The sequence below is a fragment of the Temnothorax americanus genome, unplaced genomic scaffold (genome assembly GCF_048541705.1).
Source record: "Temnothorax americanus isolate GAGA-0224 unplaced genomic scaffold, ASM4854170v1 Scaffold3, whole genome shotgun sequence".
Taxonomy (NCBI): domain Eukaryota; kingdom Metazoa; phylum Arthropoda; class Insecta; order Hymenoptera; family Formicidae; genus Temnothorax; species Temnothorax americanus.
Window position 1 is genome coordinate 1,911,774 of NW_027509442.1, and position 17,287 is coordinate 1,929,060.

The 17,287-nt window shown below is 41.1% G+C and overlaps 2 protein-coding genes across 5 annotated transcripts; both read right to left on the bottom strand.

Moving 5' to 3' along the window:
- Window positions 1-444: 444 nt before the first annotated feature.
- LOC143900549 (uncharacterized) lies at window positions 445-10,057 on the bottom strand. 4 transcript variants are annotated; one of them, XM_077412023.1, is made up of 9 exons: window positions 9,379-10,057; window positions 4,137-4,221; window positions 3,927-4,026; window positions 3,275-3,500; window positions 2,840-3,071; window positions 2,433-2,551; window positions 1,970-2,113; window positions 1,584-1,712; window positions 445-1,017 (listed from the first exon to the last, which is right to left on the bottom strand). In XM_077412023.1, exons 1-9 carry the CDS (start codon window positions 9,499-9,501, stop codon window positions 784-786), a joined length of 1,392 nt encoding a protein of 463 aa, XP_077268149.1. In that variant the 5' UTR covers window positions 9,502-10,057; the 3' UTR covers window positions 445-783. The 4 variants fall into 4 exon arrangements, with proteins under 4 accessions (XP_077268149.1, XP_077268151.1, XP_077268152.1 ...); XM_077412025.1 differs by lacking the exon at window positions 9,379-10,057 and adding an exon at window positions 7,588-7,742; XM_077412026.1 differs by lacking the exon at window positions 9,379-10,057 and adding an exon at window positions 7,442-7,587.
- Window positions 10,058-10,707: 650 nt separating this feature from the next.
- Window positions 10,708-17,243, bottom strand: LOC143900551 (ribosomal protein S6 kinase beta-2). Its single transcript, XM_077412027.1, has 12 exons — window positions 16,726-17,243; window positions 16,505-16,542; window positions 16,211-16,382; window positions 15,671-15,754; window positions 15,333-15,466; window positions 15,177-15,239; window positions 14,936-15,064; window positions 14,768-14,858; window positions 14,571-14,687; window positions 14,220-14,456; window positions 13,951-14,126; window positions 10,708-13,852 (listed from the first exon to the last, which is right to left on the bottom strand). The coding sequence occupies exons 1-12, from the start codon at window positions 16,813-16,815 to the stop codon at window positions 13,795-13,797; spliced, it is 1,389 nt and encodes a 462-aa protein (XP_077268153.1). The 5' UTR covers window positions 16,816-17,243; the 3' UTR covers window positions 10,708-13,794.
- Between the last annotated feature and the right edge of the window lie 44 nt (window positions 17,244-17,287).

Below are 17,287 nucleotides of genomic sequence, written 5' to 3' on the forward strand. Positions count from 1 at the left end.
ATCCCGGTTTTTCGCAATGTAATTTATAAGAGACCTAATTAGACCGCTTATCGGGATCCGGGAAGATTCGGCGACGACGCTGTCGGCGGCCGAGCACGAAAGATGCGCCCGATGGCGGCGTATTCGCGTTATGACTCGACAAACGGAGAGAAATCGCGTCTACTTACCGTTCTCGACTGCTGGTCGATCTTTTATCGCCCTTGACACAAATCGACGCTCGCAGGAGATCACGCGTATTTATTTCGCAGCCGCAGCCGCAGCCGCTTCTTCGTTTCGGAAACGCCGAGGTCCTTCACCCTCCTAGCTCCCGCGCGAGTCAGACGACTCCTCGACGCGTCCGCGGAGAATGAAATATCACCCACATAAATTACAAAGAGTCCTCGCTGGGATTTCCCTGACCTTGTTGTTCAACCCTAAGAATGGATTATCACGGAAACTCCGTCGACACGTGTAAAAGAAGTTGTTTATTCGTGTACCATCGTTTGCATACAGAATTATCGAACAAAAACTTCCGTTTCGCGGAAGGAACGAGATCATCGCAAACCGTTCGCGATCGTTGTAAATGTAAAATGAAGAAAAAAAAAGTACAATCCTACTTTCGTTCGTGTTTATTGTCGTGTCGAAAGGCATTGGCGTGCCCGCATCGAGGCGCGCTCGTTAGAAAACATTTGTGTACTTGAGTGTACTTGTCTGTACTGTTAAATACCTAAAATACACCCGTGGTTTTGCGCAAATCCACTCGGACATGTTCTGGACGGAGATACCGTGGGTGTCGGGTGGCGGTCACTTGGAGTTCGAGTTCGAGGGGTAGTAGTAAACCACCGCCGGCGCCGGCAGTTGCCAATGGGCGGCGTGGAGCTCGATCAGTTGCAGGAGCGTCCTCTTGACCGGCGGCAGCGTCGTATCCTCCGCCAGGAAGGCGTCACGCACGCTACCGAGCAGCTGCTGCAGCTGCGCGGGCAGCTCCGCGTCCAGGTCCTTACCGATGCACGTGAGGATGAAGAACAGACAATTCGTCTACGGTACAGATGAAGAGAGGGGATCAGTCTCCCATCGAGTTTCAACGAATTTTGATTCAATCGGAGATCGGCTTGTGGCGAATCGAAGAGTCCGGCGCGAGAATGAGATAAGTTTATATTTATCTTGGATATAATTTCACATTACGTCTTATTACGGTTTTATCTCGTATCTCCGCTGAACTCTGTAATTTTCACTCAACCCGGGAATAGATTGCAAGGAATTTGGATTAAACTAAGGATGAAGGAGCAACGAATTGTTTTGCCGTCAGCCAATAGCTTTGTTTCGTGACACTCGCTGATTGAACTTGTATTGTTAAATTTGTGGAGTCAAATCATGCTTAATTTCAGTCATTTTTAACCATTTCTATAGGTCGCTCTTGCTTCTACTCAATATGTCGTTAATTTGAATAAAACAATAGAGTTAAAATAATACTGTTTTGTGTTAAAAAAGTAATAAATTTCTATACACATATGGTAGTTAAAAGTAACAAAATATTACTTGACTCAAGGTATTAATTTAAATTTCATCCTTTAATAGTTCAATATTTAACAACGCAGTTTTACCTCGGCGAGCGAGTTGATGGCTGGCGGTTGCAGACAATCCTGGCAGCATTTCCAAAGCAACGTGAGGAGCACGCGTCCGGGAGAAACGCCCTCCTGCTGCGTCTTCAATTGTAGCTGCCGTCGCTTCAGCTGAAACAACGGGATTGTGCACATTTATGCGGGTACACTCGAAAGCTTAGCGCTGTTGTAATACGCGGTAAGACGACAAAATAAATGGCATACGATAATAAATGATCGAAACGAACACTAGATGCGTCAAATCGAAAACTTTGCAACCGCTTCTGTTCGCAGAAAATATCGTTGAAGTCGTAATGAGTCGATGTGCGTTTCTTACGGAGATAATGGGCACCACGTAATAAAACGTGTCACTATGTGCTTAGTTATACCTGGCAATACATCTCGTTGAGAAACGTCATAAAGGCTGAGTACCGATGGCAGGTCGTGCCGTCGTGCAGTAATCTAGCGCGATCCTGATACCACTGTTGGCACGTATTTAGCAGAGATTCCAGGAAAGTTTCCTTCGTTTCCTTCTGTACATGAAACGTATTTTAAGTCGTACAATATTTCATCTTGCGTGCGTCACACGAAGATCATCGTTTAAACTGGAATACTACTGTTTGCGCCATTCTTTTAGATATACATAAAATAAATCGAACGACATCAATATTGAATAACTAATGGCTTTTTTTAAATTTACTTCTTAAAAATTAAAAAAATAAGTATAATTTTTCAGATATATTTTTTTCTTAGATCATGTTTTTATTTCTTTTACATTTAGTAAAAAAAAGCAACGAATGTTCTTCGATCTTTTCAATTTTACGAAAGAATAACAAAAGAGAAATAACGAACCTCTATAATCGTGATGCAAATTTTAGCTGCCGGTTCAGCATACTTGCGATTCTCCACTACCCTGTCCAGAATGTGCCGCACTAGTTCCATCAACGTCCTCGCATTTAAGAGATTCGGATCTGTCAAAAACACCACATATCCGCGTCAGCGCCAATTACTTTTAATAATTTCCTAATCGTTTGTTAAATTCTTATAATTGCTGGTTAACTTTCGATTATTTTATTGTCAAAGAAACCACGTAGTTATAGGAATAATATATTTTGCCTGCTTTTATTGAATTACTATTTTCCTGTGACGTGTATAGATCATGCCACAAAGTATGTCCAATTCGATCAGAGTAACATGGTTCACTTAAATCCTTAGCTTAATGGATTCTAGTAACCGATGATGCGGACAGACTCTTTTACCTTCTATCGCTCGCAGAAGTATATCTTGAACGGGCGAGGGGAATTTTCCAAGTTCGGAGGCGTCCGCGATGTGAAGTGCCTTGGCAGCCAACACGTCCGTCGAGTTGAAGCTCTTCGAGCGCTTCAAGCCGTAAGTCGATACAAAGGTATGCGATTTGGTAAGCTTGCCCGGTTTCACGGAATTAGTCTTCGCTTCGTTTTGGTCCACGTTGAAGTGTACCCGATTCGCGACCTGACACGGGGCAAGGTAATTTTTCATCTAAACCCAACAGCTTCTCGGCAGTTAAGTTAACGACCGCTCTGCATTAAATCCTAAATTAAACTGAACGACGCTCCGCGGTCAATCTCTTTTAAAAAAAATATCTTCTCTCTCTCTCTAATCATTCTTTTTTAAATCTTTTTTTTAATCTTAGGCACAGTTCGCGTCTTTCTTACGTGTAACATGTTTCCGCTGGAAGCGGACATGTCTAAAGGATGAAGCTGACGCAACGTGGAGTTCGCTGTCGAGTGATGGCCACTCTGAGAATGACGGGACGGTAGTTGGTGCTGTTGCTGCAGAGGATGTTGCAGCTGTTGCTGCTGAGCGTAGAGATACCGGTGGATATTACCGCTCGATTTGCTGTGCTGCAGATAATAGCGCTCCGATGCATTAGTCCGAGACCTAATCGAGACACATGTCCGTTCATACTATTTACAGATCGATCCGAATTCAAAATCGTGCCTGAAATCCTGCATTCCAGGCGAAGCGTGCGTTCGATCAATCAACTTTTGTTCAAAAACGCTCCATGTATTCACATTATTATTAATACGGTTATAATCTTCTCCATACCTTAAAGACTTAACATTACAGTTAAAATAAAAATTTCTTATCTTTTCTCATGAAAAAAATTGAAATCGATCACTAAACAAATCACTTTAAACTGACGTTACATCGTTAAACTGAAAAAACCAAGTTGTTCTATTGTTTATATAATTAATATTAAAATCTGTACAGCTTTCAGAAACAGCGTGACTCGTGACTCAACTCGACCAATTCTCACGCGGCGACGGCACGCCATTTAAATATAGTCCACTTGTTCGCACTCACTTAGACGGATGCGAATCATTCTGCTTCATCGTGAATTCCTCGGCGTGCACGTTTAGTCGAAGATTAGTGACGTTCGCCGTGGTTCCTTCCGCTCTCCCACCTAGAGGCGGCCGTGAAAACAAACGGGACGACGACGTCCGTGTGCAGCGATATAAGATTTACGATACGTATGCTCGTGCGCCTATTGTTAATTAGCGAGAGAATACGAACCTGGGGGTCGGTATATCTCTAGGGACGGTTTGGACTTGGGGGCGGCTACGTTATTGCTTCCTTTCTGCGGAACTGCATCCCTCATCTAAAGAAAACAAAAAAAAGTACACGTCACACACAAGAACTTAATGAGTCTGTCCTCGAAACGCCTTAGAAGAGTGTTTTGAGTTCGAGGAAAACCTTTTTCTCGCCGCGGAATCGCATCGTAGCGAGACTATAATTGTGAACAATTACGCTGTCTGTATTATTAAAGGCTAATGTCTAATGTCAAACTTTCCGATTTGGCTGCAACTCGCATGCGAATGGAAAACGTTGAAAAGATGATTCACCGTCCGAAGAAAATAAAATCGTGCTGGTCAAAGTGTTCACTTTGACTTCTTAATGTAATTATATATAAAACGATGTTAAACTAAACGATTTTTCATCGATATTTATTGTATTAAATTTCAAACATGCAATAATTTTTTTATAAAATTAAAATAATGACGTTTTGATGTTTTTAAGAGTACCATGTTCTATTTTTCAACGTGACACATCATCAAATAAAATAACGCGACGATGTAGTCGGCAATATAAATAGTTTTGCAATACAACGGATATTTCAATTGTAATAAAACCTTGCTCCTAGAAGATAAATTTTCTTCTCGAAAGTGTTACGAATTTTAAGAATAGTGTGTGTGTATTGTATATAATTCTTAAATACTATTTAGAACGTGAAGGTAGTGTTTATTCAAGTAGAACAAAACACCAAGTTCAAGGCCCTTTTTCTTTCCATTCTTCGTAGACAAAGAATTCTTTTCAAGTGTCCTGTTCATTTTGCTGAAAAGTATCTTTCACCGCCCACTGCGAATCTAATCCCCCTTGCAAAATCCAAAGTTTTAAAATAATCCTAATCGGCAAATCTTGGCATTTGTTCTTCGTGTTGTATATATTATGCATAGCCACGTGCATTATTCACTACGGTGTATACAAGGTGTTTCTTAAGTACTGTTCAATATTTTAAGTATCGATTTTTGAAGTCGCTTTATGAAGAAAATGTTATATGAACATATGGTCTCAAAGGCCTCGTTTCAGAGGTACAGATTGTTGAAAATTCTATAAAATTATTGTTTTATCTTAATAGCTCCTATAAATGAGAGAGAGAGAAAAGACGATTCCTCTTTAAATTCAGGTCAGTATAAGTAAGCAGAATATTACTTGCCTATAGTCGCCGTTTTGTAAAAAGTCAATGACATAAAAACGGGGTTCAGATAGTACATTAACTGCCCCGAACGCCAATGGACGGAATCAAATTTTTTACAGATTTTTATTACGGTACACTCTCGCTATAATTAACTTTTTGAAACCTTTTTTCGTTTAAGAACTACTAAGAAAAAATGATAATTTTATAATTTATATGTTTAATACTCAGCATCTCTGAAATGAGGTCTTTGAGACCATATGTTCGTATGAACTTTTCTTCATAAAATGAGCTCAAAAGATCAATTTCTAGAATATTAAAGAAATATAAAAAAAAAACACCCTATATGTTTGTACACGTATAACATAAATAGCACGATAAAGAGCATACACATACATTTCTCTCGTTTTGTAACGCACGTTACAATAAATGTGAGGAACACATTAGCTAAATGCACAAGCTCGTTATGGTAACACGTCGCGAAGCATGCGGGACGTTAAATGCATACGTTACACGTCGCGGACTCAATTAAACGCGTGGGTTTAATTTACGCGCCAATTTATTGCCACGGGCAATGCCGTAGTACGAAGAACATTAATTGTAAATTAATCCACGCAATTAAAAATAATAGTCGGCGTATAACAGAATTTAACATACGTATAATAAAGTCAAATAAATGTTTCGGGAACTGGCTTCGAATTTTTTTCTTTATAATTTTGCAGATTGATTTGGTAGCTTGGATAGTTTCCAAAGATGGATACAGTTTTATCAAAAGGTTGTCAAGGTGATTGGAAATGACAGCGTTTATTCAATTTTTCGTGATTGCACAGATATAATTTCGCGCCAATTAATCGCACGACGGTGGAATCAAACGGAACAAAAGTTGAAAGACTAGTAATATTAGCTAATACGAAGTCCAAACTTCGACGCTGTCGTATGAAACTCACAAGGCTGCGAGGAATTGTTTCGCGATACAATTTTTAGGTTTTAGGCTTCTCAACAGAACGACTTTTGACTAGTCCCCTCTTTAATAATTAAGAGTATAATATAAATGTGTTTAAAAATATGTTTAAAAAATGACATCATCTAAAAAGATATTCCATCAGCTTTTTACACATTTCGAGTTTCGTTGTCTTTTATAAAAACGCGAATTTATTAAGTTTTGCAGAGGAGACAAATAAAGCGACAAAATCAAGACAGATCGAAAGAAACAGATAGAAATGAAAAGAACTCGATAATCGTAAGAGAGCAAAGCCCAGCCTCTCGAGATAATAATTAGACATTTACATAATTCTTTAAAATTTTTAACAATTCTTCAGGTCGTCGTTTTTCGCGGAAGGAGGCGAGATTCGCGTGAAACTGGAAATGCATCGTGTTTACGTCGCTGCTTCGCGCGTGTAAGAAACGCAATTTGGAACCTGCGTCGTTATCGCGCGATTTCCCAATTCGCGCACGTTATCTTTCTATTATATCCGCGCGCGTCAGCTGATAGATTTCGCGCGGCGCGTCTCTGCTTCTCAGCCTCGTTAACAATTGCATCGTCGGGGAAACAATTGCAAGCGGAACAACAGCAAAACGATATTACTCTCGACGACACCGTAACAACACCGACGAAGTGACGACCCCGCTCCCATTATCGTCCCGTGTCCCGTGCTTCGCGTGACGCGCTTCGTCAGTCGGAAATACCGAGAAACGTGTCTGATATAGCGCGCGGAGTGACTCAACCGCGGGGATCGAAAACAGATGCCGCGGGTACCGATATATAACGTTCGGCGAGTTCGGATTTCGGATTCCGACGTTTACGTGCGTAACGCGAAGAAAAGAGAAGCCGATCTCCACGGCAGACGGCAGCCGTTCTCTAATTAGTCGAGAGTCGAGGATGAGACCGCGGTCTTATAACGACGAGCACGGCGACTCTTCACCTCCTCTCTCCTCCTTCTGGAACCAAAGAGAGGAAAACGGAGACACAATTGAACCTCGCTTCAATTTTAACGATCGATCCTCGTATTCCTCGTAGCGGTCTCCTTACTCGTGACAATCAAAGAGCGACGCTGTCTTACAGTGCGCGCTTCCGCGCGTCGGCTTTCAATTATAGCGTCGGAAGAAACAAGAAATCCGAACTCACCGGAACGACGGACGAAACCCTGGCTTGGCTTCACCGAGATGAAGAGCCGCCGGGCCCACCGGAAGGTCGAGCTATCGCGGGGGAGGAGGAACGTGGGGGCGGGAGGAATTAAATGACGAGCGACTCGCACCACTCGCACTACTCACAGTGAATAGCGTGCGAGAATCATCCTTCCCAAGGTCCAACGCGATCGGATGCTACCAGCTACCAGCGGTATACCGGGTATACCCCTCTTCTTGCGCACGGGTCACCAGAGACGGCAGACCGGAACGGAATTAGCGGGAACCTCGCGGCCGGCGGCGCGGCGTGCGGCGTCGGCGTGGCGTGGCGCACGCACGTGCACCGTGCACGGCACGGACGGAGGCGAATTTCCGTCGTGTATTTTGGTATTTTCTCGACGAAGAGAGACGCGCGACTTTTCTCCGCGTCGAACGTGCGCGCGTGCGTCGTCGTCGCGTCTTCGCTCGCGCACGCAGGGACTCCTCTCCGATGACCGAGGACTAATAATAGCCGCGGCGTAGCCACGAGCGCGAATGCTACTTATATATCTACGCGCGACGCCGCGTATGTAAGTATGTACATACACGTATCGCGGTGTACACGCCGCGCGTGAAAAGCGGACTGAAATATCCGACAATCCGACGGGACGATGCTCGATGCTCGTCGCGCGTCGCGACGCTTTTTCTCTTTCCCTCTCTCTTTCTCTTTCTATAAGTACAAGCTCCGCGCTATCTTCCGTCGTTCCCGCGACCGCTCGCCAACAGCGACGACAATGGTAGCGGCGAACTAAAAGAGGTGGTTTGTTTACCAACGCCGAATCGGCCGAATCTTTGACCGACTCGCCGAGCTGAATTTCTTGCAACCGTTCGCGTTTTCTCTTTTTCTCTCCAATGTGAAAAGAAAAAGAGGAAAGATGGCCGTGCGAGAAAAAATTAGCTAAAAAGAATAGGCCTTTTTTTTTTTATCAATGTCACGTGAACCGAAGGTGTCTTCAGAGGGAGAGAATGGATGAGGATGTTTTCTGTGCTTTCACGCACGATGAATGTATATCTTCGCGCAATCGAATTTTCGTTAATTTTTAACACCCTTGGCATTGGCTATTACGCGCTTAACATTTACATGTAATTATACAAATAATCTTATTTAAAACACTTTTGTCTTACATGGCATTATAGAAGATGTAAACAATTCAGGAAAAATCTTCGATATTATAAACGTAATATTATTTTCACAAATGCTCTGTAATCTGTAAGAATCTTTTTTAAACTTTAAATCATATGTATCAATTTTATTGCTACATAATTTAGATATAAAAACCAAAGTTGATTTAAAATGTTTATAAAAAAATTTCGTAGACTTTAATTTAAGTCGACTTTAATCGTTTTTCTCCTGTATATATCCTTCAAATGTATAGGCGCAAGAAATTAAAAAAATATGTATGTTTACATTTAATTGTTTTCTTATATTTCCCGCGCTTTACGATAATCCTTCCGCCTTCAATAAGATTAACGCAACATAAAGTATCGGTTCTATTAAATTTTTCATTTTGGCGAAACGACAACGGATTGATGAAGGAGTCAACAAATTCTAAAATTTTTAAAATTTTTATCTTATCTTTTCCCTTCTCCCCCAAAATAAAGAAGATTACGAAAATATATACGATAATATTCTGTTTTGCAATCAATTTTTGTCATGGTTTCTACCGCGGACTTCGTTCCTCGCTGAACGGGCCCGTTGTCCCTTCGCGCGCCGTTTCGGGAACAAAATGATTACAAAATTACAACGGAATTGGAGAGAAATAGGAATCCGTAATCTCGCTGCTAATAATACACTGATTATTATCAAGGAAAATGCATCGGCAAGTTTGAAGAGCACGCGGAGTTAAGAGTCCGCTCGCACGACCACAAAATTAACATGACAATAGCTGAAGGCCTCACCTTCGTCAGCGTTCTATCCGTGCGAGTTGCCCGCACCATTTTCTCGTAGTACAATTTATATTTATTATCAAACACCCAATGAGAGGATCTCGATGTTTGTAACGATGTCAAGATTGTCTCCATATATATTCTCTACGCGACTTCTTCACTCTTCCTTTTGTCCGTCTTCCAGGCGAGGATCTCGCGCGTCGATCAACGAAGAGAAAAAGCTCTCGGCCGGGCCGGTTCCGCGGCGGCGCGCTTGTTCCGAAACGAGTTCAAACTCCTCTGCCGCGTTTTTACCGAATTTTTCTTTTTCTTCGACGCTCATTAGAACCGAGATTTAAACGTCTAAAACGTTACCGATAAGTACAACGAATAAGATCACAAAACGATTCACTCCTACGATTCGATCCCCAAAGACGCGGTCGCGATCGACGGCGCTCGCCGTCTACGCCTCGCTCGATCCGGTCGATCGATCATCCGGCCGTGCGCGGCCGTATCGCGTCACTCGTCGAATCCGCCGCGGCCGCGCTATATAGGCATCGTCTCTCAATAATTGCCACGATGATGATTCACCTAGCGCTGGATAACTGGCGCGACTAAACGCGCCTTTCAGGCGTTCCTCTCGCGCATCGATATCGTTTCCGCGAGAGGATGATCGGACGGTGCCCGATGCTGTCACGCCGATGACTGGAAATAAATAAGTACGTCGCGTATCTCCAGTCACACACCTAACGTTACTTAATACGCGATTCGCGTTGGTAGGCGGCCGCGTGCCGCCTCCGTACACCTGCCGACGCGGAACACTGACAGGAAAAGAGAGAAAGAGAGAGAGAGAGAGAAGAAAAAAAAAGTTATGCCGCGCAGATAGGTACGACGCAGTCGAGCAGCAGTTTTATATCCGTCATTTATCCGCGCGCATGTAAATTCGTCGCGGCCCCGCGCGACCCACGCATTTATCTCAATTACATACAATTAGTTTACGTGCATTTGATTCACAACGAATTTACATGTGGACGAACGGAGTATGTGATAATAATACATATAACGAATATAGCATATTGTATGTATATAATATTAATACTATATATATGTATATACGCACACACAAAATAAAAGTCTACTTTTTAATTTAATAATAATAATTTGATTATAACAATTTATCAAACTTATTCAGGGAATAATAGATTGGGTCCAACACAAATATCTTTCTTCTTCCCCTTCTTTTTTTAACTTGGGTATACTGAGAAGCTTTAGGAATTGCATAGTCAGCGAAAGTTTTTCCGAGATTTCATCTCTAGACTAGATAACGGTTGATTACGCATCGCATTAAATTAAGAGCGAATCGACAGTTTTATACCCAATTTATTGTACATAACGCTAAAATAAGTGAAATAATACACATGACAAGGATATGTCACGGACCCACACATCGCACATACGCGCGCGCGCGTTTACGCTCGCACAGACACACCTTCACAAATCGTTGCATTTATGGATACAATTTATAGAGGATTACAAATCATAGCAGTGATAAGTTAACCCGAGAGTCTACATCTAATCTTAAATGGAAGCATAAATCATTTATCACTTTTCCGTCTAATGGCTAGACTTCGTTACATATTCGTTCGATGATATTTTCCGTCCCTTAAATGACTAATACATTCGTACCGCAAATAAATATGCATGTTTTACACACTATAACTTAGAACTGGTCGTTAATAGTTGTTAATTTCTGTCCTATCAAAATAGAGCTCGAGTCGAATCGACAAATCAATCCGCCTAACGCACGACAGAAAAAGGTCAGTTCTCGTTATATATTGAAATATCCTTCGTACCGGACACATCCGAACGGTGATATCCAACAAAAAAAAGCGCAGATTCTTGCACGAGAACTGACGTAAAGATGGAAGTTTACATTTATTGCAAAAAATCAGATAACTTAGATATATATATTTTTTTATTAAGATTGAACTTAACTAACGTATTAGAAATGAGCGCGAGACCATCGCATGACACGGTATATATATATAAACAATTTGACTACTTTAATCATTAAAACAATAACGAAGACGCCTAATTCCTCCTAAAAGATAAAAATCAAAATAAACCGCATCAGCACCAATATGTTCCTTGAGAACGCGTCGAATCTAATTAGGAGGCTCAACAAAATTCTTTCACGTTCACGTTTGGACGCGCTCTCGGTCTCTCGCTTGCAAAAATGCCCCGACTTCGCAAACAAGACAAACTTACATGGAATCACGCGGAAGTAACAACGCGTACGTTGTACGAGGCAGTGATATCGAGCAGCGTTTTTCCGCACGATTGTGGCCTGCTTTAATTTAAAGCAAATCTTAGGTAACAGTTATAGTTTACAGCAGTTTTGGTATCTATCAAAATCTGACGGTGGGTAATTCAGGGCATAATTGGTATCTCTCTTATAATAAATTTCAGTGTGTCGTCGAGTAATATATTATAAATCTTCGAACAGCGTCTTGACAACTCTGTAGGCACATTCCTGCTTCAATGTCGAAAATACATGTGTTCAGATACGTACCGAAAAACCGATCAGAAATTCTCATTGTCTCTAAATACACATTTCTCTTATAATATAATACAGCTGTGAGTATATAACGTGATTTTATCAGGTTTTATATCGTACGCACTTATGTATGTAGTCGACGTAGTCGAAATGCAACTTGCCCGCAGGAGGATGTTCCCATGTACGGACAAAAAAATATTTGAGAGAAAGAGAGACGCTGGGCAATATTACATTTCGACTATGGTTATCTGTTGTAAATAATTAAAAGATATTTGCCTGCTAGCATGGCCTACTGAACACTTGGGTAGTTTGGAGCTTTTGTGAGTGATTTACAGTCACTCTTGTTTATGTTTATTTTTCCTACTGCGTTCTGTAAGTAAAATCAATATTATCTATATGTATGTACACGATAAATGAGATACATTAATGCATGTAACGTAAAGAACAAGTATGGAATACTCATTCGGATGGAAAGTCCATGTTTTGCAGTAACATTGTTACCACGGTAACTCGATCTCATCTTGTACCATTCTGAACTTTTCATTAATTCAATGTATATATGTGTAAAAGTAAAAGTATTTTTCGCAAGAAGACATTGAATTTGTACCTCGAAGAGTTGCATTTGTCGTTTTAATAATAAACGAACGTAAACGATATAACGTACATACCAATTAAAAAACATAGCCAGCTCAAAACAAGCTTGCTCGTTGTTCAAATATAAACTGAACTACGTAGACATTCATCTCTTTCAACATATCTAACATCAATACCTTACAATAAGAACAACCTATGACCTGGAGTTATAAAAATATACCCAGGATATAGGTCCGCATCTGCAATTATAATATTTCATGCCTTCCGCTTTCAAGTTACGGAATGACAATGGCGATTCTCATTCTAAGATATTGATGCGCATGACCATTTAACAAAATGTTCTTTCGTTCCCCCGGAGAATATAAACTATGTCGTATTCGAATTTTCAATGTATAGGAACTTTCATTGTGTAAATGCAATTCCATTGTAGCGTTATATACTCCATCTCTACGATCATTATTTAGGCAAACTATTTCATACATTATTGCCATGGAAACGTTATTACTGCTGAAAATATTTTCTCCTAACAACGTACGGTATATATGGAAAGAACTTTGAGCGGCGGAGCGGTTGTGGTAGCATTTCTCGAGACTTTTCTCATTAAAAAAATTATTAACGATAATCAGTAAATATCAATAGATTTCCCAGATATAAAATAAGTTTATATTATTACAGATGTATGTATAAATCTTCAGTTGTAAAAATATTATCAAGAGAGATCGTGTTTTTAGCTTCTATAACATAGAGTTTCTTAAGACTCAAGCAGTTTGCTTGAATATTTCCGAAATTTTAAAAGCTTATGTCTTTAGCCACACACAGTACAAATAACAATCTTGTCATATGAACATATAATAATATGACTGCTGCATTAATAATAAAGATTCGGATAATTATAAATATTGAAAATTTACATGAATAATCCAATGCAAAAGATATATTTCTCAATCATTCTATCGCTAATTAAAGTAATCTGTAATAACTAGTTGAGAAATAATGTACTTTCTTGCGGATTATCGATAATATATTCATATTCAAATTGCAAATTGCAACTACTCTATGCGCTACCAAATACCTGCTGCGTCGCTGTTAAATCATAATCTATTAATTGATATTTTCGTACGCAATATAAAGATATAAAAAAAAGATTAGCTAAATGTAACTGCTGGATATCCAATGTAATAATGGATACTGCATCCATTCCCTCTAACTACTCCTTCCAAGTTATAAAACCCCTCCCTGAGGATTATGAATATCCAGCAGTTGGGCAAAAATGCTATCTACTAGTCGAATAGTAATGGTTAGCCTAGTTCAATCATTTCTGCATCTTCCACGTTGTTATGGCCAACTATATTGTACCTAAAAAATTATTGCCCATATGTTTTTAACACGAATTTCATAATACAAAATTATATACTGTAAAAAGTAAAAAAAAAATGTAAGTTTTATATTCTTACGTGTGATTTGATAAATGGGCATTGTGGAAATGAAGATGCGTCGTCCGAGGTGAAAAACCACGAGTTGCTTTGCGAGGACTTCTGGCTTTTATAACTGACGGTGGTGACATGGTATTTAGATAAGGTTGTTGAAGAAGTACATCCTCCAATATGCTTGGCGCTACATACGTAAATCCCTGAAGAAAGCGTAGTTATTGAGAAATGTAACGATGTGTATGCATAATGACTGATTATATCTAGACATATAAATCAGAAGAAAGAAAACTCACTTGGAACAGCCCGTCAGCTGACTCGCTCAAAGCGTAGTCGACTGGAGAATCAACTGGCGATGAAGCGGTAAATTTATTATCAAATTGCGATACGTCTTCTTTGCTAGACAATTGTGGTCTAAAAGGAGGTTCTAACTGTCGAGATATAACGTCGTCCCAATTGATATGTCTGAAGAATTTGTGTCTCTTTACTTCTTCGCCATCCAACTGAGATCCCATTCTTTGCGGAACTTGTCTCTATACGGAAGAAAATTATATATTTCTAATAAATATCACGATATATTTTTTTAAAATAGCACTGCTTTTAAGATGCTCATAAATATTTACAGCAATTAATTTGCGAACACTAACCCTCAGTAATTTTCGAATAAAATCTTTAGCATCGGCCGTTACATATAATGGAAAAGTTAATTTGCCACGTAGAATCTTCTCAATAGTTTTCTTTCTGCTGCTTGAAGTAAATGGTGGCTGAAAATTTTAGCAAATATTAACGTGAGTTGATATGTACATTATTTTATCTTGAATTTGTACGTAACGACAGTACATACAGCTCCCGTAAGCATGTCATATGTTAAACTTCCTAAGCTCCACCAGTCTACCGCCTTCCCATGTCCACTTCTCGTTAAAATCTCCGGTGCCCTTGATTAAAATACAACAATAAGTGTAAATCATAATAGTAAAATTTTCCAAATTATCAGTCACTCTACGATATTTACATATATTCGATAGTCCCGCAAAATGTATGAGTAAGAGCACCCTCCTGTATATGCTCTTTACACAACCCAAAATCAGTTAACTTAATATGTCCGTCTGCGTCCAATAGAACATTTTCCGGTTTCAAATCTCTGAAAGAGATTTATTACAAACATTATTAATTCAATGATGCATACCGATAGAACATTCAATATATGTATCAATTATATTACAGCCTTAAATTATATTTCAACTCTATAGTACCTGTATATAATTCCTTGCAAGTGGAGATGTTGCAGAGCTAATGTAATTTCGCACAAGTAAAAACTGCAAAACAAAATAACGCGTGACGTTGGACTTTACGCTAGGTCTATCTTTGAAAAATATCATTGGAAACATTTTTTTTTACAATTCACTCACCGCGCGGTATCTTCCATGAAAATTCCTTCGGCATTTAAGTGTCGGAACAACTCACCGCCACACATGTATTCCAGTATCAGATATAACTTATGACCAGTTTGGAAAGCGTACTTGAGATCTACGATAAAAGGATGCTGCCAGATGCGAGCATAAATATATGAATTAGTTTTTTTGCATAAAATATAATAAAAAATAGAACGTTAGTTTTTATTGAAACATGTTCAAAAACATGTTATAAATATCTTTCATACGTAGTATTGAGATTAAATCCACGTATGAATCGTCAAATTCTGAATACTCTAAATTTATACATATTTACATACACGAATACAACTAACCTTTATAGACTCCAAGATGTTTCTCTCGGCTCTAGTGTGAGCTGTATCCTTCTGATTTTTTACGATCAAAGCCTTGCGCAATACCTGTTACGAAACGGCACAAAAGAATATTGCGAATGACTAAAGAATCACAGATAAAGACGCTTGCCGGCAGATGACAATATAAAAATAGATATCGATTAGAGAATTTACAGCTTAACGCTACCGCTCTAAAGATAAAACTGCAAAAACTAATTACGTTCGCAACGTTTGAAGAATGTAAGTGAAACTTCCAACGAGAATAACGAGACGATTAAAGTAATTTCACGCGTGCAAATCTTTGTTCGCGAAACACTCGCCGACTAAACATACATAAAATACATAATTTTCGCTACAATCAGTACGACACGGTGAGGTAACATTCTTCAAATTTCGAACGTTACCGTAATTATCCACCTTGAATGGCACTTTTCGCGCGCTGAATATTTAGCGAACACGATGTACATTCCGGGATAAACAATAACGTTGCATAATTATGCGTCACAGGGGGGATTTCCGTACCTTCATAGCGAAGAGAGTGCCGCTGTCGTTTCCCGTTATTTTGCGCACCTGAAACACCTTGCCGTAGCCACCTTTTCCGATAACTTTGCGCAACTCGAAGTCCTCCGGCCCGACCTTATCGCGCGCGCGATTGACAATCTGCTCTATCGGCTCCGTCTCCACGTCCGACGAGCTGGAAGCGACAAGGGGAAAAAGGGGAATAAACTGGTTTAGCCGACCGCGACGTCGGAAAGGCCACGAGGCCCCGAGAGGTACGCGGGCGGCCGCGTGGACGCGGCGCGCGGGTCTACTCACTTTACGATCTCATTCAGGTTCAGCGCGACGCATTCCTCCTGTGAAAAAGAAAACAGATGCGGCGTTAGCGCGACATCGAAACCCACGTGCAGCCGCGGAGTCGCGGGCGGGGACGCGACTCCGCGGAGATGTCGAGGGATGGGCAGGGTATAATGCCGCGCGTGCGAGAGAGAGAGAGAGAGAGAGAGAGAGAGAGAGAGAGAGAGAGAGCTTTCAATTACCGCGTCGATCTCGATGATGTCGTCGTCCTCCGACTCGTCCCTGTGCAGCGGTCCTGCTTCCTGCAGCTCGATGTCGAAGATCGCCGACATCGCGCGGTCTTGCCTGTCTCTTGCGCGTCGCTGTTTCGTGAACACGGGCTGGAGAACGGACAGGGCAGGATGCAGGATATATTCACTCTCGCCGTCGCGCGCGCGCGCGCGCGATGTCAACACATCGAATTTGACACGCCGTACGCCGAGTACCAGCAGGCAGCAGGCCACCCAACACAGACACGAGCGGGGAGGGCACGCGAAGCCGCACACGACGACCGCGCGCACTCGAGATTCGGTCGCGGAGTGACGGAGAGCGGCGAGCGGCACTCCGGGCACTCTCTCGGAGAACTCGAGATTCTCGATTCTCCTCCCTCGATTCGCGGAACGGACGCAACGTCACACCGCAGCACACGCCTGGCGTCGCGCGAGTGTCGCAACGCAACTCGCAACTCCTCGCTCGCAACCGCTTGGGAGGGGGGAGCCCGGACTCTCGAGCCAATCGCGTCGCGCGTCGCCACTCCCACCACCG